Consider the following 26244-nt stretch of genomic DNA (forward strand, 5'->3'; position numbering starts at 1 on the left):
ATTTTCCTAAGTATTTCATTGTTTTGATGCTATTGTAAGGGGATTGCTTTCTTTATTTATTTTTGGGTAATTTGTTGTTAAATACTTGCATTCATATAGAAATGCTACTATTTTGTATATGTTAATTTTGTACTCTGCAACTTTACTGTATTCAAAATTAGATATAATAGTTTTAAGTGGAGTCATTAGGATTTCCTATATACAAATTCATCTCATCTGCAAATGGAGTCAATTTTACTTCTTCTCTTCCAATTCTTTTTTTTTTTTAATTTATTTATGATAGTCACAGAGAGAGAGAGAGAGGCAGAGACACAGGCAGAGGGAGAAGCAGGCTCCATGCACCAGGAGCCCGACGTGGGATTCGATCCCCGGTCTCCAGGATCGCGCCCTGGGCCAAAGGCAGGCAGCAAACCGCTGCGCCACCCAGGGATCCCTTCTCTTCCAATTCTGATGCATTTTTCCTCCTTACCTTACTGCTCTGTCTGGCTAGGACTTCTAGTGCTGTGTTGAGTTGGAGTGGTGGGAGTGGATATTCTTCTCTTTTCTGATCTTAAAGGAAAATATTTCAACCTTTCCTAGTGAGTATGATAGCTATGGGTTTGTCCTATGTGGCCTTTATAACGCTGAAGTATGTTCCTTCTCTACCTAATTTGTTAAGAATTTTTATAATGAGTAAGTTTGAATTTTGTCAAGTGCTTTCTCTTCATCTGTTGAGATGGTCATATGATTTTTTCATTCTATTAATGTGATATATCACATTTATTTATTTGTGGGTGGTGAACCCATTCTTGCATGTTGTGGATAAATGACACTTGATCATGATTAATGATCCTTTTAATGTGCTGCTGAATTTGATTTGCTAGTATTTTTTATATATATATATTTTTTTAATTTTTATTTATTTATGATAGTCACAGAGAGAGAGAGAGAGGCAGAGACACAGGCAGAGGGAGAAGCAGGCTCCATGCACCGGGAGCCTGATGTGGGATTCGATCCCGGGTCTCCAGGATCGCGCCCTGGGCCAAAGGCAGGCGCCAAACCGCTGCGCCACCCAGGGATCCCTGATTTGCTAGTATTTTATTGAGAATTTTGCATCAGGGACGCCTGGGTGGCCCAGTAGTTGGGCACCTGCCGTTGGCTCTGGTTGTGATCCCGGGATCTGGGATCGGGTCCCTTATTGTGCTCCCTGCAAGGAGCCTGCTTCTCCCTTTGCCTATGTCTCTGCCTCTCTCTCTCAGTCTGTGTCTCTCATGAATAAATAAATAAACATTTTTTTAACAAGAGAATTTTGAATCTATATTTGCATCAAGGATATTGATTTGCAGTTTTCCTTCTTGGTAGTATCCTTTCTGGCTTTGGTATGAGGGTAATGCTGGCCTCATAAAATGAGTCTCTGAGTATTTTCTCCTCTTTGATTTTTTTTGGGGGGGGGGGAGATTTGGAGAAAGATTTGGCATTAAATTCTTTTTAAAAATTTAGTAAAATTCACCAGTGAAGCCATCTGGTTCTGGGCTTTTCTTCATTGGGAAATTTTTGATTACTGATTCAGTCTGCTTATTAGTAATTGGTCTGTTCAGCTTTTCTATTTTTGTTCTGATTTAATCTTGGTAGGTTATATGTTTCTAAGAATTTTTCCATATCTTCTAGGTTGTACAGTTTGTTGGTACGTATTTATTCATAGTGGACTCTTATGGTCCTTTGTACTTCTGTGGTATCAGTTACAATGTTTCCTTTTTCATATATGATTTTTTTTATTTGGTCCTCTTTTTTTTCCTTGGTTAGTCTAGCTATAGGTTTTTCAGTTTATCTTTTCAAAGAACCAACTCCTAGTTATGGTAATTTTCTATTGTTTTCCTGTTTTCTATTTCATTTATTTCTGTTCCAATCTTTATTATTATTTTTTTTCTGCTGCTAACTTTGGGCTCAGTTTGTTCCTCTCTTTTTAGTTCCTTAAAGTGCAGAGTTAGGTCATGTATTTGAGATCTTTCTTGTTTTGTAAAGTAGGCATTTATTGCTGTGAACTTCCTAGAATTGTTTTTGCTGCATCCCAAAAGTTTTGGCTTGTTGTGTTTCCATTTTCACTTATCTCAACATAATTTTAAATTCTTCTTTTAAGGTCTTCTTTGATCTATTAAATTATTCAGGACATTGTTTAATTTCTATGTATTTGTGAGTTTTCTGGTTTTCCTCCTTTTATTGATTTTTTAGTTTCTTGCCATCGTGGTGAGAGAAGATACTTGGTATGATTATAGTCTTCTTGCATTTGCTAAAATTTGCTTTGTGGCCTAAAGCATGGTCTATTCTAGAAAAAGTTTCATGGGCTCTTGAGAAGAATTGAATTCTGCTCTTTTCAGATAGAATGTTGTATATATATCCGTTAGGTCTGGTCTATAGTGTTCAAATCCACTGTTTCCATATTGATTCTGTCTTGATTTATCCACTATTGGGAGCGGGGTATTAAATTCCCCAAAGTATTTTTGTATCGATGTTCACTTTTCATTTTAGTTCTGTTAATTTTTGCTTTATACACTTAGGTGATCCGAAGTTGGGTGCCTAAATATTTACAATTGTTATATTTTCTTGATGGACTGATCCCTTAATCGTTATATAATGACCTCTGTTTCTTTTTTACCGTTTTTGGTTTAAAGTCTATTTTGTCTCATTTAAGTATAGCTACCTCTGTTGTTGTTATTGTTGTTTAAAAAAAAGATTTTATTTATTCATGAGAGACACAGCGAGAGAGGCAGAGACGTAGGCAGAGGGAGAAGTAGGCTCCACGCAGAGCCCGATGCAGGACTCAATCCCAGGATCCTGGGATCATGCAGAGTTGAAAGCAGATGCTCAACCACTGAGCCACAGGTGCCCAATCTGCCAACAGTCTTAACGAGGTTTTCTCCTATGTAACTTCTTTTCTCTAGCTGCTTTCAAAATTCTTTGTCTTTGATTTCTACAATTTAATTATAATGTGTCTCAGTGTATCCCTACTCAGATTTAACCTGTTTAGGGTCCTTTGTATTTCGTGGATCTGGATGTACACTACTCTTCCCAGATTTGAGAATCTTGTGGCCATTATTGCTTTAAATATACTTTCTGTCCCCTTCTCATTCTCTTTTCATGCTGGAATTACCATAGTGCAGATACGGGATTTCCTTTCTCTTTTCCGTTCTTTTTGACTTTTGCTCCACTGACTGGATAATTTCAAATGTCCTGGCTTCTAGACCATTGAATGAGTCTTCTTTTGAAGCTCCCTATTGAATTTTTCATTTCAGTCATTGTAGTTTTTTTTTTTTCATTGTAGTTTTCAATGCAAGGGTTTTTGTTGGATTTCTTTTGATGTTTTCTATTTCTTTGTTGAATTTATCATTTTGTTCATACATTGTTGTCTTAAGTTTATTTAGTCATCTCTCTGTGTGTTCTTGCAGTTTACTTCTTTAACAAGATTATCCTGAATTCATCTGACACTTATAATTCTCCATTTCTTTAGGATAGGTTATTAGAGTTATATATATATTTGTTTCCTCTGGTGATGTCATGTTTACCTGATTTTTTTTTTTTTGTGATTCTTCATTTTTTATGTTGATATCTGCATGTTGGAGTAAATGATCTCCTTTTCCAGACTTTACTGGTTCACTTCAGCACAGATAGTTCTTCAACAGACAGTGCAGTTCAGGTTTCTGAATGTGTCTGCTGTCATGTCCTTAGACAGGTGAGGCTTGTTATCAGAGTCTATTTTAGGGCAGGGCCGCTGACTGCGCTCTGAGGTCGGGCGTTTGTTGCTAGTGGCTGAGAACCATGGGCTTAGTTATCTCCCCACATGAAACTGTGGAACAGGGCTGCAGTTGCCTGGGTTCTCTAGTCCGGCTCACTGGAGGATTGGGACTGACACTATATGCTGTAGTAGGTGGGGCTGTGAATCAGTTTCCCTGCCCTGATGTGGCAGTAGAATAGGTCTAGGGTCAGCACAGCTCATTGTTTGGGGATATGAAGCAGGAAAGACTATGCACTGAATTCCATGGCCAGACAGGGTCACTGGGGTCTTGCTCTGTAGATGGGGAGAACCATGGGCTGTGTTCTCTGCTGAAGTGTCACCGTCGCCATGGCTGCTGGGGGGCTTCTGTGGTCTCCTGTGTGCCCCAGTTAGGTTCCATGGAAGGGGAGGCTGAACGCTATATGAACAGGTGGGGCTGTGGATGAATTTCCTTGCCTGGGCAGAGCCACAGAACCAGCTACAAGACCATAAGGCTTTATTTGTGCTCTTGGCTCAATTCAACCTACACCAGAAGTTCCTTGGGCAAAAGGTGTCACTAGCTTTCCTTTGCAGATGACCAGCTGTGCACACCAGAGCATCTGTTCAAGTGTTGCTGGTCTGTGCAGTTTCCTGAGGATTCAGCTAGGCTTTCTGGTTAAGTGGGCAAGGAGCTATGGGTGGGCTGGGGCTTAGCAGTGGGTGGGGCTATGAATGAGTGAATGAACTGGCTGGGCAGACTAGGAGAGGCAGCTCCAAGCAGTCCTGCAGATATTCGTGGTCAGGCTTTCTGGTCAGGAGGGGCCTGGAGCCTCACTCAGCAGAGTGTGTTGGGTGGGGTTGGGGACTATGAATTAGTTCCCTGACTAAGCAGAGCATGAGAACTAGGCTCCCAGGCCAGAACTCTTTGTGGTCTTAAATCAAGCATCAACTTGCTCCCCAAAGTTTGCTGACCAAATGGTGCCTCTGGCTGTTCTCTGCAGATGATCAGGTCTGTTTGCTGTACTCTCTGCTCAAGTGTTGTTGGCTGTGCAGCTTCCAAGTGTTCTAGATAGGGTTTCTGGAGCTGCACTCAGCTCCCATGCCTGGGTGGGAGCAGACCAGGCTCTCAGGCCACACAGAACATCTACTGAATGACTGAAGTCATTTATTGAATGATTGACTCAGGGCTGGTTTTCCTTTCAGTTCCTCCAGGATTTTCTTGTCCTTAATCTTATTTGCTCTGCATCCCTGGCTCAGTGCAAGCACCAACCCACATACCTGACTGCAGTTGCACCAACAATTTCAGTTATGTGAGACTTTACTTCCCTATTTATCTTCTTCACTAAAGGGGAAAAGATTTTTCAAGCCTTGGTACAAACTTAGCCTAATCAGAAACCATTCCATTTAATTTCCAGCATTTCTACCTTCTGCAGTCCAACCCTCCAAGGGTAGTTAAGCTCCCTGATACCTATGAATTGTGAGGTCACAGACCTGCCATTTCATATCTGAGTGAAATGGCTTGGGGAGGGCAAGGAGGCAGGACAGCTCCAGAGCCTTGGAATAGGTAATAATGAAATGGGGTCCATGATGGTTCATTCCTCACAATGCAGCACTTCCTAGGGTGGTCGCTAGAACCCTGCTTTGTAGCCCAGGAGGGTTGGGCTACATAAGGGAGAAGTACCCCTATGATAGGGAAGACCAGAATGGTCAGATACCCCGTCAACTTGGGGAGCTCAGTTTTAGAGTTTCAAAAATCATCATTTCATGATCCTGTGACCTAGGGCTCATGAAAGGTTGGAGAGTCTGGGATTGAAATCAGGTCCTTTCAATAGGAAGACCACGAAGTGGTACTGAGAGATGTCTGTGTGACTCTGAGGGCTGTCTTGCTGGGCTCACACTGAAAAGATCCACGGAGGACAAGAGAACCCTTCTCAGGGCACACACAGCAGAGTGACGAGGACGAGCAGATGGTGTCAGGGGGTGAGAGCCCAGAATGAACTGAGGCTATTGAGGAGCGCGGAGGGACAGCAAAGGGTCCCTTAAACAGGCACAGGAGCAAGGAGAACAAGGGCTGCATAGATCCATGGAACGTCCTGAGTGTATCCTCCAGGTGCAAAGGCAGTAGTAGGTCCACATAGGAGGAAGGAGAGGGGCAGCACCAAGCAGCTGTGTTCTTGACCTAGAACGCACTGGCCAGGGCATGACCCGACCCCGGAGATGACATCACGTACCCGCCCAGGCCATCTGAGAGGTGGATCACAGGAGAGGTGCATGAAGCCTGGAGCTGGATGAGACTCACAGTCTGACGTTGACCCTGGGGAAGGCCCGTGAGTCCTTTGACAAGAGATGAGCATCTGGGGCTGGCATGGGCTCCTTGGGGACAGGCCACGTCTGGCCACATCAGGCCACATCATTTTCTTCTCCTCCTTCTCATTATAACTATTAAATATTCATCATCAGATTTCTTCCTCCTTTTGTTTCCATTATTAAGACTTAGATAATACCACGGGTAGAGCTAGAAGTTGGATGGATATCTAAAACTGCAATTGGAAGAATCCAGACCCACAGCAGTCTCAAGAATCTGGAAGGCAGTGCTGTGTTTGGCATTTGGAAGTTTGAGGGTGAATGCACATGTAACTTCCCTCCTGCAGTTACTGTAAAAATTGTGTGCAATAAAGTGTTAAGCCTCTGGCATGTAGCCATTTACACAGTCAATAAATGGGGACTTCTGTCCCCCTTCAGGGCCATCTGGTAGAGGAAACATCATTATTCCCATCTTTTCGATGAGGAAACAAGCATTGGGAGGTTAAATAACTTGCCCAAGAGATTAAGTAACAGCCAGGGAGTGGGGAAAGAGGTTGTATTCATATTTCAAAGATGTTTTGGGCTTTTTCCAAAGAGCAAAATTTGGCCCAAAGCCCACACACCCAAGCCCTTCACGACCGATGAAGAGCAAGCTGTGGGGAGTGGGAGGCATCCATGTCTGCATCCAGAGGACACCAGGTGCGTTATCCTGGCGGGAGCAATATGGATATATCTCATATATAGAGTCATGGCCTGCAGTGGGGGTTCACTAGGATGAAGTTGAAGCACGGACACTGTCGGGAAGAGGAGAGACAGAAGGTCACTGAAAAGGCTTCGGAGATGGAAGCCGAAAGCGTTGGTGCCCTCGGCCAAGAGGGTTCAGCCTCACGACCCTTCAGGACTGACATGGTAGGACTTGTTGATACCCTCCCTCTCCCCGGGTGCTGGCCTCCAGGCGCGGCTGCCGCTTCAAGACCCAGTTCAGGTGCTGGAGCATGCCCTGCCTCCCCCAGGCAGCCCCAGGGCTCTGACGCTGGGCTCTCTCTGTTCTGGTTTTGAACTTGTCTGCTCCCCCCTGGCCTGGGAGCCTCAGAAGCCAGAGCGAAGCCTGACAGCCACAGCACACGAGCCTTGCCCAGAGCCTTTTGGCAACTGCGTGCTGAAGGATCGAGTCCCAACCACAACCCTGAGGCCAGGCTCTGGGCCCCCAGGACAGGGGCAGCTGGAGGCACCTCGGATGGGCGATGGGCTGTGCGCACAGCAGCAAACGTGAACCCCTTGGTTTGCGAAGAGAACAATCCAGATGCTTCGGGACAGGAACGTCTGGCCCTGGGGCACAGTAAAACCACCCCTTCCCGCCCCAGGCCCGGAACAGCTGAGGACTCACATTGGAGCCGGCCTGGGCATACCGGCCATCCGACAGCATGTCTGGCCCCTCTAGCTCCCGGAAATGCACATAGTGGTAAGGAAGGGCCTGCATCTTCCCCAGGCAGCACACCTGAGAGGAGGGACACTGTGTCGGCCTCTCCCAGACCCCCACTCCCTTCCAGGGAACGGTTCTTGTAGGACCACAGGGTCTGCCTCTAATTCAAACGAACTTACTGGCACAGCAAGGCGGCCACACCTTTAGGGACACTGAGGGGGTAAAGCCCCTGGGCTGGCCCTTCCTTGGTGTGGTCCTTGCACACCCCACACACCATGTCCACCTGCAGCTCCAGGACCCCATGAGCTTCTGTTCATTATGTGATGGGAAGGGTGCAGCAGAGCAGGGGTGCTGGGCTTGCACATCGATGGATGCAGGGGCCAGGAGCAGGGAGCACTGGGAACGTGCACGTCCAGATGTGGAAATGACAGGAGAGGGACTGTCCCAGCTGGACCCTCCAGAAGAAGCACGGTCCTGGTGGGAACTGGGAACTGGATGTCTGCTCAGGAGGACTTTCAGTTTCCAGCCTCCAGAACTGGGAGGACTCCAGGACTGAAACCTGCTGTCTGTGACACGTTAGAGCAGCCACGGGGAAGGACGGGCCCAACACCGATGGACAGTAAACACGGAGCCATTCAAACCCTGGAGAAAGAGCAGACCTGGCGAGAGCACAAGCGTGTTCAGGCTCTGGGTTCCTGCCGAGTGTTCAGCACCACGCACGCCATTCCCTTGCCAGCCCCGGTGCTGTCGTGTGTGTTCCCTGAATGGCTCAGGCCGTGAGGACGGTCTCCGCAAGGGAGGAGGTGGGCAGGCTCAGGAGGCCGGGGAGGCAGTGCCTGTCCCAGCACAGCCACCTCCTGCCTGAGGCGCCCTGCGCAGGCTGTGCCCCTCAGGGTCAAGTGGGGGGCACAGAGGGTAAGGAGGGCGCCCAGGCCCCCAGGCCCCGTCAGGGGCTCTTGCTCTGCTCAGGATGAGCGGAGGGACATCAGGCAGCCCTGGGGGCCGCAGCTGCTCTCCTGTCGCCTCCGCCTCTGTCATGACCGCTCAGACTATGTTCTGCCTTAGCAAACAAACGTCGCTGTCCCTGCCCCAGGGAGCCCTGGGCCGACTCCGGGGCTGGACGGCAGGGCCCTGACGGCGTTCTGGAGGCTGTGAGGGCCCCCCAGGCAGGACCTGGAGTGCTGCCCCCCTCCAATGGGGGTCTTGGGACAGTGACCTTGGGAAGGTGGCTCAGCGCCCTGCCCTCACTGGCTGGGTGACCCTCCCTCGTCCTCCAGTGCCTAAGGCCTCCCTCTACCTCTTGTCTGTCCTCTGCCCTGCATGGGCGTTGCTGGGGGGGTTTGGGGCACAGGGCAGGTGTGGTGCTCAACTGACCACTGGGGCTGCAGTCCCGGGAAGAGGCTCCTGTAGAACCATGGGAACAGGCTTCTGTGCAGACCTGGCCAGGACCGAGAACCCTGCTGAGACCCAGAGCCAGAGCCCCGTCCCCACGGGAGCCCTGGCACACCTGACACCAGACCACGGCCCTGCTGGGGGCCGCATGCCTGTGCTGTGTCTCCTCAGCGGTGCCTCGAGCCCCCCAGGCCTGCCTGGGACCCCTAAATGCAGCCTCACGGGAGACCCTGGGAACCCCCACGACCTTAGGCAGCTGGCCCGGTCTGAGCCAAGGGTCTGAGCACAAGGAAGCCAGGCGGGCCAGGAGCAGGCGCTTCACGGGCCTAGGCCTGAGCCTGTGGTGGTTTTGGGGTAACTGTCATGAGGTCGTGAGTGCCGACCTGATGGGGGGCAGGGTGGTGAGAAGGGAGGAGCCAGACCCCAGGGTGCAAGGCCTGCTGTGCCAGTCCCAGGCTCTGTCCCCCGGGGCAGGTCACTAGGCCTCTCTGGGCCTGGCTACCCCCTCGGCTAAACGGGCATATTGGGAGGACCTGCACGTGGAGTCGTCAGCAGGACTACATAGGGAAAGTGTGGGAAACCCTCGAGTGGCGGCTGGGCGCAGGAGGACCCAGACCAAGTAGCCATCACTGCCCCCAATTCCAGGGGCACCTGTGACAAGCTGGCTCTCCCCACCGTCCCCGGCTGCGACACGGCAGGGACACGACTACCTGGTAGCAGCATGTGGGGGCCGCGTGTCCTGCAGGAGGCCCGGTGGGGTGAGCCGCCCAGGGGGTCTCGGGTGGGAGCAGCCAGCAGATCCCGGGCAGGGGGCGCTCACCAGAGGGACGCCAATGGGGGCCAGGAGAGCTCACTGGCCAGATGCCCTCTTGGGCTTCTCTGACGTAAATGGGAGGCTCTGGGCCTCACCACCCCTAAGAAAGCGCCTGTTGCCATGGGGATGACCAGCAGGAAAATGCAGATACAGAGCCCAGGACTGGCCTGGACGGCTCACGGGCACCACCTCTCCTGTGTCGGCAGATGCCCAGACACAGGCTCCGAGCCACAGACCCATCGTGCCGCTGTCACGGGCAAACAGCAAATATGCCCCTGCCCGTGGGAGCACCCCTGGGCCCTCTCACCTTGCTCCTGGGCTGATACCACAGCAACGGCATCTGATTATAGCACTGAACAAAGTCACACAAGGTGTCCAGTTTGCCCTGAAAAGCAGACGTGGCCGTGAGGGAGCTCCAAGGCACGGGGTGCCCTGCAAAGGTGTGGAGCCTCCCTGGCGTGACGCCCCAGAGCGCCCTGGCCGCGGGCACACGCTGAGGTCGCCCCGCAGCCCCCATGGGGGGCAGGGCCTGGGGCCGGCGTCGCTGCCCGTCACAGATGACCCTGGGACCTGGAGCACGTGCCCCTCATCCTGGGCACCCGGGCCTCCCCAGCCCTGTGCTCAGGGCCCCCTGCAGGGTTGGGAGCCCCCTCAAGGACGGGGCCCTGACAGGTCCTGGCGTAAGGACCTCTCCTTCAGGCCCCGACCTCCTGGAGGCCCTGGTCCCCCCACCTCACTGGGCCCCGAGGACAACGTCGTCAGCTCCGTCCTCACCCTGCACAGCAGACTCCCACTCACAGGTGCCGCTGGCATTTCTGGGTACTTTTAATAGGGGAACGACCTTGCTCAGGATTTTCCTATAAAACTGTCTCTGACCCGTGGGAGCCTGTTTATGACCGGGCTTGTGTTTGCTCATCCCCCTGCTGGCCACTGAAACAGCGGCCACTGTGGGAGCTGCTGACGCCCCTGAGAGCCCAGGACTGGTGGGCTGCAGCCAGCCGCCCACATCTGCAAACCCGGGGCTGCCCAAAGGGGGACCCTGGGCCCCAGGATTCTGACGCCCTTTGCCCTCTGGTGCAAGGGATCAAGGTCAGTGCCCAGAAAGGTCGTCTCCCCCAAAACCACGGTTCATGGGATGCATGACCTGGCTGTACCCCATCCCTCAGCCTAGCCTGGGGGTCACAGCACCCTCCCCAGGGCCCCTCTCACCTCTATCCGTCTCATGTTGTTCTCCTGGAACCTACAAGAGGGGAGGGTCAGCCTGGTACATGTGTGTGTACACATGTTGGAGTCCTAGAAAGAGAAAGCACACTTTGCTTTGTTAGGGAGCTCCAGGGTATGGACACCCGACACCTTTTGTTAGCACCTGTCAGTGCCCACTCAGCAAACGCGGAGGGCTGTTGGGGGCACGTGCAGGGCACCGGGCTGCACCCACCTGACCCAGGCAGCTCCATTCTCAGCAGGTGACACTGCACCCTGTCCTTGAACCGCCCCAGGCAGGGAGGACTGTGTCCTACCAGCTCTGAGGCTCAGGTGCCCTGCTCAGGACGCGGTGTCCCCACCCAACTACTTCTCCTGGGGCTGGCCTGGGCCCCTGCCTGGGGATCCGCCACCTGTTCCCCTGCCCCTGCTCTGTGCTCACCTGGGCGGGGCCTGCCTCACAGCTGGATGCCAGGTAACACACCCTCCAACCTCCCACCTGCGGTCCCTGACGTCCAACCCCAGCCAAGCCCCTCTCCTGCCAGGGAACAGGGATGGAGATCAAAGAAATGCAGCCAGACATATACCAGAGCCGAAGTGGGGATCTGGTCCTGAGGCCAGAGGCTCTTTTCCCAAAAACTCACATGAGACCTGGGGCAGCAGCGCCCCACAATGTCCTTGGGGAAGTGACAAAGCCCCGTTTCTTTGGGTCACTGTGACTGCTGCCGCAGACTACCTCCAGTGTGGGTTCAGGGGTGCAGGCCCTGGAGCAGCCACGCCGCTGACTGGGGAAGGGCTAGGGTCCTCGAGTCCTCCCCAGGCCCCCTCTGCTGCCCTCTCTGCAGGTAGCTGGGAGGTGGCAGGGCCCGGGCGCAGGGTCCCACAGGCAGCAGGAGCCCCTGGGCAGAGGTCGGCGTGGGTGCCGGGCACGCTGACCATCAGGCCCAACGGCAGACTTACCCTTTGTATTATCTGCACTGCTGGTAGCTCCTTGCGAGGCTGGAATGTCAAAGAGACAGGAGCACGGGCTGGGGGCATGCAGGGCCGGCTCCACGTCACACAGGAGCCCTGCTCAGCAGCGGGGTGCACAGCGGGGGCTCCGGGGAGCCCTCTGCCACCCCGTGCCTGCAGGTCTCAGCCCAGCCGCTGCACTGCCCTGAGCCTCAGGCTCCCGGAGCATCAGGGGGCGGGACCTGCTGGAGGTTGGGCTGGGAGACACGCCATTGGGCGCCTGGTCCTTCCCCGCAGAGGCACCCCAGCCAGTGGTAAGGTCAGCAGCTTGTCCATAACGGGAGATGGGAGCTCTCGCCTGCTCCCCCTCCTCCCACCCGCAGCCCTCCTCCTCCCCGGCCTCCCCTGTGGGATGGCAGCGCCCACGCCCTCTCCGTGCCCGCACACCCCTCGCAGCAGTGGGACGGACGCCTTGTCCTGCTGCTGTGCTCTGTCCTCGCCTCCCTCTGCCGCTTCTCCCCTTGCACCTGCTCAGGCCCCGGGCTTGACAAACCCAGCAGCCAGGTGTCTGCCCCGCTCCCCCCTGGGGCCACTGCCTGTCCTCTGCTGGGGCTCTGCTTGCCACGCCCCTGCAGGTGACCTTTTTGCCCTCCAGCCCCAGGTACCAATAGCAGGGCAGACACCAGGCGGTGAGCTCCTGGGGGCCCGGCCGGGGGCAGCCACAGTCCTGTCTCGGGTGCCCAGCACGGGGCCCGCACCCTGGCCCTTAGTGATGGCTGAGGAAGACGGGCCGGACCCGGGGGACGCAGGCAGAGATGCCGTGGGTGTCCGGGGCTCAGTGCCTCAGAGGCCAGGGATCCTCTTGGCCAGCAGGACCCCCTTCGGGGCCCTCAGTGCCTCCCGTAGGACCCGGCCCCTTCCCTCAGCACCAGAGGCCTCCTCTGGAGCTTGGGGCCCGAGTCCTCCCGAAGCCGGGCTGCTGGGAGGCCTCTCTGGGGCCCGGGCCCTGCAGTGGCCAGCAGCCAGGGCAGCTCACAGGCACTTGCAGAGACACGCAGGAGGCAGGTCAAGCCTTAGATGGGAGTGGAGTCTCTGCTTTGGAATAGAAGCGAGTCTGTGCCTCCGTATGCTCATGTGATGACCTGGGAGCTGATGGGAACCTGCTCACGGGCGGATCTCAGGGTGGGGGGCCCGGGTCCCTGTGGTCTGGGGAGGGCCTTTGTCACAGGCTGTGCAGGCAGGGCCCACTCACCCTCAGGCAGCAGTAGAAGCAGCAGAGTACCAGAACGATCACACCCAAGGTTAGGATCACCAGTGCATATACGACAGAATTGTCAAGGGTACGTTCCTCTGTGACAACCATGGGCACTGTGGTTACAATGGCCTTCGGTGTGGTTTTTGGTCTGATGCCTGTGGGCCCCAAGTGATGTGGAAGGATGTCTGTGTTCGCCGTGCTCTCCTGTTTGACAACTGAGGTGGTCCGCATGGTGGTCACGGGCTCCGTGGTGGACTGTGTGGTGGTCAGGGGGTCCATGGTTGTCGGCGGGGTCTCTGCGGTGGTTACTGTGATCTCTGCTGTGACGACTGTGAGCACCGTGGTCTCTGGCTGGTTGTCTACATTTTGTAACGGATCATCCTGTAACAAAAGCTCACATGTCAGAGACGAGGGTGGGCAGGAGTGGCCTCCTCCCGAGTGTGTCCCCAGGGACTCCACGCCAGGCCTCCCCGCCTGCCTGCCCCAGTGGCCTCAGGTTTCCCCACCTGCAGAGAGCACAGAGCACCAGGAGGCTGGGCTGGACCCTGAGGCACCCTGGCAGCCCTGAGCCACAGATGGCCCCGCTGGCCCTGCTCAGAGACTGGGCCCCGCAGCCCGACAAGGGATCAGGGCCTCTGTGCTGTGACAAGGCCAGTCCTCCCCGTGTGCCTCAGCTGATGGCTGCGTGGCCCTGCCCGGAGCCAAGTGGTCTGCTTTCCCAGGGCCAGGGAGCGAGTGGGGAGCGCATCTGAGCCCCGGGGATGAGGTGGCTGAGGGGAGGCATGGTCGGGCCGTGGGGCTATGGGAGGCTGTGGCTCCTCCTGAGTCCCCGGGGCATGTGCCTGCCGAGGGCGGACTCCGGGGTGGGGGGGGGGTCTCTGAGGGGCAGGTGCGGGCACCATGCAGACTCGTCAGGGGCCTGTTGGCGCTGCCGGGACCCTCCCGGGCTGGCACTGGACGCTTGGTGGCGGCAATAGGGCACGGCTGCCCCTCCTCCCAGGCATGGTCTTCCCCAGTGACGCTGTCGCCCACATCCCGCTGCCCTGCCCCTGTGCCCACATGACCTGCCGCTCCGAGGAGCGGGCACCTGGGAGTGGCACCTTCCTTTCCATGGGCCTGTCCCCGAGCAGAATCCCTGGCCCTCCACGCAGTCCTGGGGCTGCACCCCGCGGCAGGACAGCAGGAGCCTTCAGAGGTCAGGACAGGTGGCGCAGAGGGACAGCCGAAGAGCATGAGAAAGCCGCAGAGGTGGGGGAGGCTGAGGCCCTCTGCCAAACAACCGGGGGTGCCCCACGCGGGCCTGGGCTCGGGGCCGTCAGCAGATGCCCACACGCTCTGGAAACACATCCGGGCTGCACAGGCCCGCGGCTGGCCCCCCTGCAGACCTCTGCCTGGGGCCTGGGCCTGCAGTGCCCCAGTGTCCCCCAGGTCCTGGACTCGGTCCCTCACACACAGCGCCCAGCCAGGATGCAGGGTGGGGCCCCGAGCTCCCCGGCACTAGCCTGGGCCGGGGCAGGTGGCCGGGGGGTCAAGCATGTGTCTCAGCCTCAGCACCACCTCTAGAGTCTGCTCGGAGCTCTGACCGTCCCCTTCCTGTGCCCCCAGGACCCTTGGCTCACAGAGTCTGCAGGGCCTGCATAGGGGGTGTGCGTGGGGAGCTCTTGTGGGGTGCTCCAGGGCAGCTCCAGCCTGAGTGTGGGGACAGCTTGCTGACGAAGCGCTGAGGGCCCCGGGCGGCCTGCACCAGCCACTCCCCCAGGTCCTCGGTCGTGAGCCCTGCTGACTCCCCGGGTGTGTGCTCCTGCAGCGCGGCCCTCTGAACAGCCCAGGAGGGAGACTGAGCCCCACCTGGGCACTCACACAGAAAATCGCAGTGATCTTGAGGTTGCCTTCATAGGTCTTGCCATTGTCCAGGCTGTAATCACTCTGGAGCACCCTAAGATATAGAAAGGTCAGGTGGTGAACTCACCTGGATAGGCATTACCCTTGTACGTGGCTAAAACTAGAGCCACAGTTCTCAGTATAATGAGTTTGATCCACAGGTATTGGGGCCACCAGGGAGCACACGGGCTGGTTCGGGGGGCTGAACCTATGCATTGCAAGGTCAACCTCTAGGTGAAGGCTGAGCAGGCATGAGGAGCGCTGATGGGGTCAGAGGTCTTCACTGTCATGGGCCAAGTGCCCAGGAAGGGCGGCTTGGTGTCCCCATCCTGCCTCTTCTCTATTTATAGAGTATGCTGTTTATCTTTGAAAGGCTGCCTGGAGCAAAGGTACAGCCCTGGGGCACCTTCTCCCAAATTCTATCCTCCTTAGGAACATCTGGGTCATAGGGAATCTCTGATCACCTCTGGGGAAACACCTTGGGCAGAAGCTGTGCCTGCCAGGGCCCTCCCACAAATAGACACATGCTGACCTCAGCACCCACGTTCTGTACATCTCAGGATGGTAAAAAGAAAATAAAAAATTGCTCATCTCTTTGCAACCTTGGGCACTTACTCTCCATCCTTCTGAAATTCGTGTCTTGGGCAAAATATATTGTTTTGACTTATACGGTAGGGTTTTTTTTCTAAAAGAGAATTAGGAGGGAACACTGTCAGGGGGTGCAGCCGTCCCCCTCCTCCCCTCCTGCCAGCTCCTGAGAGCAGAGCTCACTCTCTGGCGCACACACCCGCTCTCTTCCTGCCTTCCCCGCCCCCCTGCACACCAGGCCCGGGGAAGTGCTCTGGTTGGAAGGGAAAGGACGGCCGGCCCTCCGCTCCCAAGGACCTCGCCTGGAAAGGCCTGGAGGGAGAGGGACCGTGACATAAGCAAGAACAAAAGAATCACAGAGTGACAAGTGCTGCCACAGCAAGAAGCCCCGGGAGGCCCCGAGAGGGGAAGGGGAGGCCGACCCCACGAAGACGCTGACCTGCAATGACGTGCTGGCCGCAGGCAGCTCTGCCTTGACCAGAGGGCCCTGAACACCATGTACTGGGGTCCAACGGCCGCAGGAGGGGCTAACTGGGGGAGCTGGGCAGCACACACAGGGGCCCCAGCCCTGCCTCTGGGGAGGCCACACGCCCTGTGCGCTGAGGGCACATCTGCCTGCCACTCGTGGCTTCCTCAGGCCACCCGGCCAGCACGTGGGGTGCCCGTGGGGAGCGGCTCCCAGTCGCCTGCTCACATAGGCCACGTGGCTCAGGTCGCTCAATGCCACCTGGGCCCCGTGTCACAGGAGAGAAAAGACGGGCTGAGAGCAGGATCCCCATGTGGTGGAAGTCACCCCGGGACGTGTGCCTGCGCCAGGATCCCGGGGCCCGGGCCTGGCAGCTGGCGCCCTCTCTCAACCCTGGGACCGTGCAGACCCTCCTGGGAAGCCCCGTGCACCTGGCCCCGAGGGAGCCCTGGGCCTGGGGTCCTTGCTGCTCAGGGCAGGAGGGGCGCGCAGCTCTGGGGCACGGGTGGCAGCCAGAGCCCCCTGGCAGGGGTGAAGCCCTGCTCCAGGAGGCTGTGGTGCTGCTGGGGGCTGATGACCGCCCAGCTTTGGGTCCAGGTGGCCAGGTTCCCAGCAGGGGGCCCTGGTACTGTGCACACGGCCCTATGCTCACCATGTCCACAGTGAGGGGACAGCAGGGCTCCGGAGGCCTGGCGGCTGGGGGAGGGCAGCCCGGGGGGAGGCAGCCCTGGGGGAGGGGGCATGTGTCACATGGAGGCACCAAGGGGACTGCTTACCATAGACACTGTTGTCTTTCAACTTGTATCTGCAAAGAATTTCATCCTTCCTGCTTTGATAGGAACTGGGTATTCTGTACCGTACACTGTAGTCTTTTGAAAAGGCAACATTCAAGGGTACGTGTGATGCAGGGCTGAGGCTGCCTTCCCTCGGTCTGCAGGAATAGCAGGTCATGCCAAGCCCCATCCCCAGGGACTTCAAATGAAGAAGCAACCCTGTCAAACCAACATGAGTGACGCTGCGGGTCCCGATCCTCTCCTGCTGTCCCTGAGGGTCCACTGAGTGCTCAGGGCCCTGCGCTCTCAGGAGGCTCCGCATCTCCATCTCCGCTTTATCTCCTACCTGGGGGCATGCCAGCCCTGCGCTTCTCTGCCCAGTGCCCACGGACTTCCTGAGGGGTGCGGGCAGGGTGCTCCGTGGGGTCTCCCACAGGAATGAGAGAAGAACCAGGACCTCGGGGCTGCAGACAGCCCTGTCCCAGGCCTGAGCAGCTGTCCGGACCTGGTGCCTAGATGGCTTTCTGATGCCTAGGGTTTCCTCCTTTTCCTGTCTCCCTCTCTGCCTGGCAGGCTGGATACCCCAGGGCAGGGAGGCAAGAAGCCCAGGACCCCGCAGAGGAATCCCCTGGGGACAGAGAAGTCCTGTCTCGGCCGCGGTTCTGGAAGTCTGCCGAGGATTACGCTTCCCCTGCCCCTCGCCCCCCAGGCCGCAAGGACCCTCACCCCCATACCCAGGGTTAGGAAAGTGCTTCCCCTCCACGTGGACACACAACATACTGGGGTCACCAGCAGCCCCCGGGGCTGAAGCCAACAGCAGGGAGGCCAGAGAGGGCCGCTTAGGGCCTGGCCCGGAGCCAGCAGGTGACAGAGGGGTTTCCAGGGAGCCCCGGGCAGTCGGCCCCCACCTCAGCCGCGGCTCCCAGCCGGCCCAGTACGTCCCCGTGGTTCACTCTGCCCTCACTCGGTGACTCCCAAGGCCGCACAGCAGCAAGGCCTTGCAGGGCTGCCCACCTCCGGGCTTTGTGCCGCCCGAGGACCAGGGTGGGGTTCCGAGTTGTCTGCCTGCTGCCCGGACTTCAGGCCTTCTCCACCATTCCAAGCTCAGGGGTGAACGTTGCAGTCTGTGTATGTGTCCTAAGGACCCAGAGTAGCGGCTTCTGGGACCACGGGAACACCTGCCATCCCAGGGTCTGTGTTGCTTGGCTTCAGCCTAGGGGCTCCCTGGAGGCCAGCGCCCCCCCCCTTAGGCAGCCCCCTCCCCGCAGCCCATCACGCAGGGTCTGCTGTGACACAGCCATCCTGCGTCCTGCTCATGGTGCCAGCTGGCCCCCGACAGCCGCTGAAGGAACCGGCCGTGCGGGCCGGGCTGGATGTCCCTCAGGGACACGTCCTGTCCCCCACACAGAGCCCACACCGCGCCGCTGCTCTGAGCCCGACGGTGCCAGGCTGTGTGCTCACTGCTCACCCATCAGGCCCCTGCCCCGCGACACAGGCCCTGTCGGGCCACGGAGCACTTGGGCTTGTCCCCTGTGAACCCTCTGGCCCACCCAGCTAGGCCACCTGGGCACGGCTGCCGCCCTCAGCCCACGGAAGCCTCATTTACAAGCTGCATTCCGGCACGTTCTCTCCCTGCAAGGCCAACAGGCACACTCACCCCCCGTGTGCTTAGACGTGGGCAGAGGGGAAATTGGGCGGCAGCGTGCGGGGACGCCGGGCTCCAGGCAGGAAACAGGGCAGAGGCTTCCTGCCCAGCAAGCGGGCACGAGGGAGCAGACATGGGCAGCTCCGTGCCAGCCTGAGGCGTGGACCACGGCGTGCAGCCCAAACCGCACCACCCACTAGCTGAGCATCTCCCGTGGGCCCACGTCCACTTCCCTTCATCTTCCAGGTCCCACGAGCTCGGCATCACTCGCCCAGTTACGGGGACGTAGCCGAGGCCAAGAGAGGGCAGGTGGCTTCCCCCACGCTCTGGGCAGGATCTCGGGGGCCCAGTGCAGCTCCCACCTGCGCCTCCCGTGCCCCTGTTCCAGGTCTGAGCTGCTCCCCTGCAGCCTCTGCAGGGAGGAGCCCCCTCTGATCCCCGACAGGGTCCTCAGCTCCATAGCCGGGGAGTCCTGAGCCACAGTACCCTGAGGGAACCTGGCTACTGGCAGCCTCCTGGGGAAGGTGGGCCAGTGTGCTTGTGGCAGCTTGTGGCAGCATGTGACGGGGGAGGTGGGGGGTGGCCGCTGAGGGCAGGGCTGCCGACGGCCCGGGACCCCCAGGGCCTGTGCCCCTCGGAGAGCTCGCACCCTGCCCGTCTGCCCGGGTGCCCCCTTCCTACGGTGTGTGCCCTGCAGCCCTGGGGGCCCTGCACAGTTGTCACCCCAGCTCTGCAGCCGCGCCATCTGTGCCCGGGAACTGCCACTCTCATGGGGTCCTGTTACTCTGGGAAGACTCGGTGCATGGAAGGAAGGCAGGGTGAGGTTCCAGATTTTGAGCAGAAGGGACGCGGCGGTCAAGGGATTCCCTCTGCGTGGGGGTTGCTCCTGCCCCCGCAGCCTCCCCAGTCCTCCACCAGGAATGGGCCCAGGAAGACAGCGAAGCCCAGGACAGACCCTCGCGGCCTGTGGGAGCCGGATCTCCCTGGGGCTGCTGCACTGCTCGGTGGCTCGAGGGCCCGTGGCCCTGGCAGGGAGGCTGACCCCCCAGGATGAGAGCTTTCTCTTGGGGCAGGAGGCACCCGGGGAGAGGAGCTGCAGAGGCGCGCAGCTCCCCGAGGAGGCCGCAGGCAGCCGAGCAGTTGGGACAGCAACCCGCCCACCAGGCCCCCGACGAGGGCCCCGAGGGGAGTGACTGCCCTGGGTGGACCTGGGGGCTGCTCGGCCCTGTCCTCAGAGCCTGAGCCGCAGGGTGTTCGCCGCCTGCCGTAGCCACAGGTGGGAGACAGTCGGGACACCGAGCAGGGACGCGGATGAAGGACGTGAGCTCCATCTGCATGACGGAATGTGTGCGACAGCCACAGGAGGGTGCGTCCCGCACGATCCCATTCATGGACGGACAGCCCTGAGATGCAGGCTGGGACAGCTGCGTGCACGTCTGTCATCACTGCCTCTGGGAGGATCTGTGGGCCGCAGCAGGGCTGCGCCTTGGGGAGCCTCCTCACGGGGCAGTGGGGGGACAGCAGCTGAGCACACTGTCCCCGACCCCACAGCGGGGCCTGCGTCCCCCCTGCAGGTTCCTCCTGCCCTCACAGCCTGCACCCGCTCCACCCCGAGGGTCCCCCGCTGCCCTCGGGACCTGCCCACTGGATCTCAGAGGAGAGCCTCCTCTGCCCCGTGTCCTCCTAGGTGCTGCCCTGGATGGGCCCTGCTGCTGGGCTGCTTGACACCCTCGCTCGGGGCCAGTCCCCTGCAGGACAAGGAGGGACTGGGTGCCAGCGACTTCGGCCTCAGGGAGGGAGAAAGCCCAAGCGCACCCCGCACACACCCAGGGGGAGGACTCTCCCAGCCACTGAATCCAATGCATCAACCAAACACAGTGCTCATCCCACAGGAGCCCGTTAAGGACATGGTTTTACACAGCGAACTAGCCTATGGAGGGACAATCGGGACTTCTGCCTTCAGGTGGCAGGAGGAAAACATGTTGAATGATGCTTTAGTGTCGATTTTTTGGAAGCCACTGTAACAGTCTGTGTTTTCATGGGGGTTGGAGTCACACACGTGGGCTCTACTTTGACAGAACTCATGAAATGATACACTTACTTTTGTCATATTTTGGAAAAGTAACTCTTAATATACATTGGTCCCTAGTTCAAATACACGGATGAAGGGTGTGGTGAAGTGCACTGATACCTGTAATCTACTTTGAAACGAAACAAAATTAAGGATGGACTGATGGAGAGAGGTGGAATGAGAGAGAGAGCTAGTGCCCTGGACACATCAATGACAAAAAACCTGGTCAGATAGTAAATATTAGCTGCACAATCCAGGTAGTGGGTCAGGGGTGTCCGCTGTATACTTGCTTCTCCTTTGCTGTAGGTTTGGAAATTTCCTTCACAAAAGGCTTGGAAAAAATATCAAGAACTGAAGAATAAAAATACATGGCGAGTCCCCAGGTGGGCACACAAGCACATGCACACGCACCACATCATTCTGTCTCTGACACTGACTCTAACTCTTACCTTTTAAACACACGAAGTAAGTCATCTCACTTGTAACTTTTGTACAGGAATTTCCCACGAGCTGGAGAAGAGAAGGGTGGCAGGTCAGAGACAGGGAAGGGGGTGGAGTGAAAGGAGCCGCCCTCCCCCACTTCTCATACTGAGCCTGCGCTCACCGAGTTAAGCATGCGGTTCAGAGACTGGAACCGCTCTGCCTTGTACACTTGAGATGGCGTCTGAACAATATTCCTCAGCTACAAAGGAGATGAGGTGAGGTGGGCCACAGCCAGAGGGTAAGTAAGAAATCCACATCCCAACAGTTTCTCGTCTCATGCGGTGTTAGATTCCGAGGGCCAGCACCCGCCATCAGCCAGCACCCACCCTTAGGGAAGTTGGAAATCCCTTCCACCTGCACCTCTGCTGTGTAGGCCTTACAAGCGTGTTATTCATTTCCGGAGTGGCTATCTGTAGCCAATAGGGGCGGGTTAGCATCATTGGGCAACCCTGGGAATAATGCCGTTGAGAGCTTTTCTCATCTAGGCTCACAGGGGGCACCTGGTTACCTGCTCCAAATTACCTCCTCTTTCTTATAGTCCTTGTAAGCCACAAAATACACTGTGCTCTTCATCCTCACAGCCTTGTTGACCTGAGAGAAATAAGGCTTTCAGTATTAAATATCCGAGTACATGCAGTGAAATGCTAGTAATTATGGGCTGGACTCACTTCAAAATTAATCATTGGTAGTGACGTGGATGGTATCGGAGCCGTGGTCACAGTAATAATCAGGTTGGAAGTACTTGGGCCTGCAGAGGCAGCAGGGGGCATCCTGGTCAGCGAGGCCCCCGGGGCGACCCCACAGGCTGCCCCGCCCCCCCAGTCCTGCAGCCCAGAGGCCGCCCCAGGGGCCCGCCAGCAGGACGCCCGGAGGGACAGGAGGCTGCAGCCAGGACCTGTGTGACCCGGGGCAACACTCAGCCCTTCCCTGGCCCTGCCTCCTGAACCGGCGCCGTGACCAGACGTGCAACCGTGGCCTGCACGGTGACCCCAGCCACGTCCCTGGACAGGCGTCAGCCTCTCAGGTGAGCAAAGGGACGGACAACCAGACTCGACTGTACCAGATGCCCGCAGCGCAGTGGGAAGCCTGGCCCTGGCTCCGGCTCCAGCTTGGGGCAGCACCTGAGGGAAGTCCTGCCGGGTCTGCAGGCCCAGGGGTCCACTCCTGGGTTGCGGGGTCCCCGCCAGCTCAGCGCCTTTCCCCACCAGGCCCTCCTTTCCTGGCAAGGGCTGCCACCCCACAGTCCAGATGAACACAGTTCTGGGCGGAGCGCGGCCTCGTCCAGTGTTGGAGACACAGTCATGGGACAACGAGTGCCAAGGGGAAGGGACTGAAGGGAAAAGGGACCAGGGCCAGAGATGTGATCACATAGTGTGGGCAGCAAGAGGGAAACCCAGCACTTTTTTTCAAAAACTGGAATTTTGTCTGCTCCAGGTCCCCCGGTTCCTCCTTTCTTGGCGAGGAAGCCAAGGGTAGGTCACGCACCTCACGGTTACCAAGAACTGAGGAGGTATGTGCCCGGTCCCAGGGCGTTCTGGGGGGGGGGGGGTTTCCATCCTTGCTGCACAGGGGAGAAAGCCCGGGCCCAGAGAGGACAGCACCCTGCTCCGTGGCTCAGTGCTGGGAAGGGGCCCATGAGGGCCGCCTCAGACCTCGCTGGCCCGGGCCTGGCTCTGTCCCCACACCTGCCCACAGTGAAGTCACCGGGCAGCTCACCTCCAGAGTTTGCCTCTTCGATCGCTCGTTTACCTGCAAGGAAACAAAGCGGCGTTGGGGGAGGCCAGTGAGAGGACCCAGGAATGCTGTAAGGATGCCACGAAGCACAGGCCCTCAGACCCCGGGACCTGGTACCTTTATGAATCCTTCCTGCATGTGTGTGGCTCCCGTAGGCACTACGTTCTGGAGCTCAGCAAGACCATCGCGGATTTTATTTCTGAAAAGACCAGAAAAGGGCTTGAGGTACAATTTTGGGTGATATTAAAAGCAGCCCCAAGCTGTCCTGGAGCCACTGGGGCCCCATGGAAGGGGCTCCAGACTCCTTGTCCCCAGTGATCCCTCTTCCTCTTTAATACCCATCTCATCCCTGGGGCCACTCCATCTCTGCCCTGTTGTCACCCTCCTGTCAGCAGCCCTGGGGGCTTCCTAGCCCCTGTGCTGTCTGGCTTCTCTGGCATCCAGAACCAAGCCCTCTTCCCAGCCTACTCTCTCTCTCAGCAGAAAGGGCTGAGACAGCACCAAGCAAAGACCCAGCTCTGGTCCCACGTTCTGCAGACCCTCCCGAGTCACACTTGTATCAGGTAACACTGTCCCCGCCCCGGATGCTCTCCGCATACCAGGGCCCATCTGGGACGTCTGCCACAGGCCTTCTGAACAACTAGGCAGTGGGGCACATCTGGGAAGGCCCAATCCCAGGCTGAGCCTCACTCGAGTCAAGATCCTGTGGGTTTCTCAGGAGCTGGCAGCTTTCAGGGCTCTGATCTGACCATGAGCTGTCTTCCCAGCTGTACATCTTGCCCCATCCCCAATTTCACATGCTTTCCACTCTCCTGGGCACCACTGCCACTCCTGAGTCCTCACTTGTGGAGGAGGTCATTATGTTCACTCTCCAGAGAGGACTGGGAGGCCCTTCCTGAGCCCGCCCCCCCACAGCTTCTCACATCTGGGCCCCGAGCCCCCCTCCTTGGAGAAGGCAGAGGTCTCCCCCTCCCCAAGAAGCAGTTCCTCCCCCAGAGCCCCCTGCCCGGCAGCCTTGCAGCTCTCTGCCACCTGCCAGCCTCCCTCCCAGCGGACTTGTTTCCTGCCACTGCAGACTCACTCAGGTCTCTCTGGCCTGGACACAAATCACACTCAGGCACAGATGCACACCTCCACTAGAGCCTGGCACCCAGCCCCTACCCCGTGTGTCCTGGAGTCCGACTGTGTGCTGTCTCCATGCACTGACATCGCTACTGCTGTTGCTCCTGGCTTCTCTCCATGGTGCTGAAAGGGGTGCTGCGCCGCAAGGATGGCCACATCCAGCCCTAAGGGTGCTCAACCTCATTTAGGACTTCACCCTCTGATTTGGGGTCTAGTAATGTGTGCTCTTGAAAATCTAACCTCTTTGGTACTCAGAGACTCCATACCTTCTCACCTGCAGGCTTTTGGGCAAACTGTTGTGTCCACCATGGACCCTGTGGATGTGGGTATATCATGCCTTTCTCCAGCACCCTATCCCACCTTGGTGTTCAGGACCCAGTCATGGGCTCCCCTGTCTCAGACCCACCAAGGAAGGAAGCAAGATCCCTTTCACCTAGACCATTAACACTTCAAAGCTATTCATCCCTTCCTCCTTGGTTATGATTCTATGTCCCTGTTATCCCCCACTGTCCCAGGGCAGAAAATAAATCAGGAGAGCAGGTGCCCAACATGGATTGGTGTTCATAAGGAATCATGTGTGCCCTACACTTTCCAGGGAGTCCTCACAGCCAGTCTGTTCTATGAACAAGGAAGTGTGCAGATAGAAGGGACTCGGGATAGATGCAGGAGAAGCCTTACAGGAGTGGAGATTGTCTGGCTGTGCAGGGTTGGCCTTGTTAGTGCAGCCACGGGGCAGAGAGGTCTGGTGAACTGGAGCTGGGGGTCAGGGTGCACAATGAGGGGAGTCCAGACCTGCCTAGCCTGCACTCCAGTGGGCTTCCCAGGGAACCTCTTAGTTTCCTGGCTTTCCCCAAGGCCTGGCCCTCCAGGATCAAATAAGAACTTACTTGTCTGAGGTGAGTTTCATGAGCGTGTGGCCCTCTGTGGAGTAGGTGATGAAGGACACCCTCAGTTTTGGGCTGGGGAGGAAGCATTTGCTTGTGAGAAGCCATTGAAACAGGCTCCAAATGAAACCAAAGAAGTTCAATAAAAACGGGTTCGATGCAACCAGGCAGGGCATCTATGCCCATTTCCATGCATCCCTCCACAGTTCTTCTCCTCTGTGGCCCATTCTCCAAATCCTAGAAGTTCTCATAAATTTGGTGCAAGATTCAGATGCCTGTTAGTTGTGCGGCCTTCAAGGCAGAGCACCAGAATAGCATCCTGTTCCATCTTTATACTCACAACACCCAAAAGTCACACAACAGACACAAAAACATACATAGGCATACAGATAAGGCTCATGTGTGCTACATGCACAAGGAGGTAGACTCGTTTAGTACTTCATCCTCTGATTTACTGTTTAGTGCTACTTGTTTAGTACTACACTCCTGCATGAGGGTCTTACAAGTGGCCTCTTTTGTACTGTAAAATTCTTTGGACTTTCATCCTTTTCCCTGCTCTGTACCTTTCTTACCTTTCTCTCAACTCCAAGAGATTATTCTTGTTTGACAGCCATTCATGTACATCCCTCCCTTTCTTGCTCTTGGCCCCTGTCTTTTGGTCTCATTACCTCTTAGATAAAATACTACTGTAGGCCTCTAGCTCAGCTCCCTACTGCTCTAGCCTTTTGTTCCAAGACATTTTACTACTATTATCAGATATTTTTCCTTGGAGCACCATCTTGATCAAGTCTGTTCCCTGCTCAAGATCATCTGTAGCTCCTTTTTGCTCACAGCAGGAAATCTGAGCCTTGTGGCCAGGTACTATGGGCCAACATGGCCTTTGCCCCAAGCTGAACTGTCCAGTCTTCCTCCAGGAAGGAGGATGGAAAAGTCCCCAGTGATTCTGATACATTATTCTCTTGGCCCCTCACTTACCAACACATTAGTGGGAACCCTGTCCTCAGCCACAGAGATGTGTTACTCAGACTATTTTATTTTCTTCTTTCCCATCAGCCTGCAAAGCTGAGCCACCCTGGATACAGAAAACCTTTTCGAGCCCCACTACCACGGGAGGGGCTGGAACAGGCCCAGGATAGTCCTGTTCTGGTGTCATCGTGCTTCAACCAGCAAGGAAAGTCACAGCTCCCTTCTGTCCCTACTTTCAGCTTCTCATTCCTATTGGCTTCCACTTTAGTTCCTTTATGCACAGAATCATTCTTCAAAACTTGGGTGAGGTGGTCAATCTCTGTGTTTTTTCTTTCTTTTTGAAAAAAATTTTGTGGTGGATTTATGTTTGTTTCATCTCCTGGTATTCAAGGAAATCTCTGTCTAAATATTAGCAGAAGTTAAGCAGAATGGAAGACAATCCAGTGATCACACCCAACAAGGAATATTTTTTATAAAAGTAGTTTGGAAAAGTCTCAAAACAAATGGATTGCTATACACTTATATAGTAACAAACAAAACCAAAAATGCCTTCAAACAAATGTGG

At 56.3% G+C, this 26244-nt stretch overlaps 2 protein-coding genes across 7 annotated transcripts in view; one reads left to right on the forward strand and one right to left on the reverse strand.

Annotated features, from left to right (window-relative positions):
• Window positions 1-26244, forward strand: part of ZNF488 (zinc finger protein 488) — a 50216-nt gene that overhangs the window by 5775 nt on the left and 18197 nt on the right. The window lies entirely within an intron of this gene.
• LOC112651318 (anthrax toxin receptor-like) overlaps window positions 218-26244 on the reverse strand; it is a 31137-nt gene continuing 5110 nt past the window's right edge. Inside the window, exons 2-17 of one of the 5 annotated variants that reach the window (XM_049109104.1) lie at window positions 24717-24788; window positions 22825-22906; window positions 22690-22722; window positions 21496-21564; window positions 21095-21172; window positions 20940-21000; window positions 16778-16993; window positions 15563-15632; window positions 14915-15002; window positions 13064-13447; window positions 11821-11859; window positions 10870-10953; window positions 9968-10045; window positions 8829-8892; window positions 7419-7529; window positions 218-6825 (exon numbers count right to left, since the gene is read on the reverse strand). In XM_049109104.1, the coding sequence (XP_048965061.1) occupies window positions 6599-6825; window positions 7419-7529; window positions 8829-8892; window positions 9968-10045; window positions 10870-10953; window positions 11821-11859; window positions 13064-13447; window positions 14915-15002; window positions 15563-15632; window positions 16778-16993; window positions 20940-21000; window positions 21095-21172; window positions 21496-21564; window positions 22690-22722; window positions 22825-22906; window positions 24717-24788 (1756 nt within the window). In that variant the 3' untranslated portion in view covers window positions 218-6598. Of the gene's footprint in view, window positions 6826-6911; window positions 8893-9967; window positions 10046-10869; window positions 10954-11820; window positions 11860-13063; window positions 13448-14914; window positions 15003-15562; window positions 15633-16777; window positions 16994-20939; window positions 21001-21094; window positions 21173-21495; window positions 21565-22689; window positions 22723-22824; window positions 22907-24716; window positions 24789-26244 lie in introns of those variants that run through there. The other 4 variants (XM_049109105.1, XM_049109106.1, XM_049109102.1 and 1 more) reach the window with 4 other exon arrangements.

The sequence above is a fragment of the Canis lupus genome, chromosome 4, assembly GCF_003254725.2.
Source record: "Canis lupus dingo isolate Sandy chromosome 4, ASM325472v2, whole genome shotgun sequence".
NCBI classification, from domain to species: domain Eukaryota; kingdom Metazoa; phylum Chordata; class Mammalia; order Carnivora; family Canidae; genus Canis; species Canis lupus.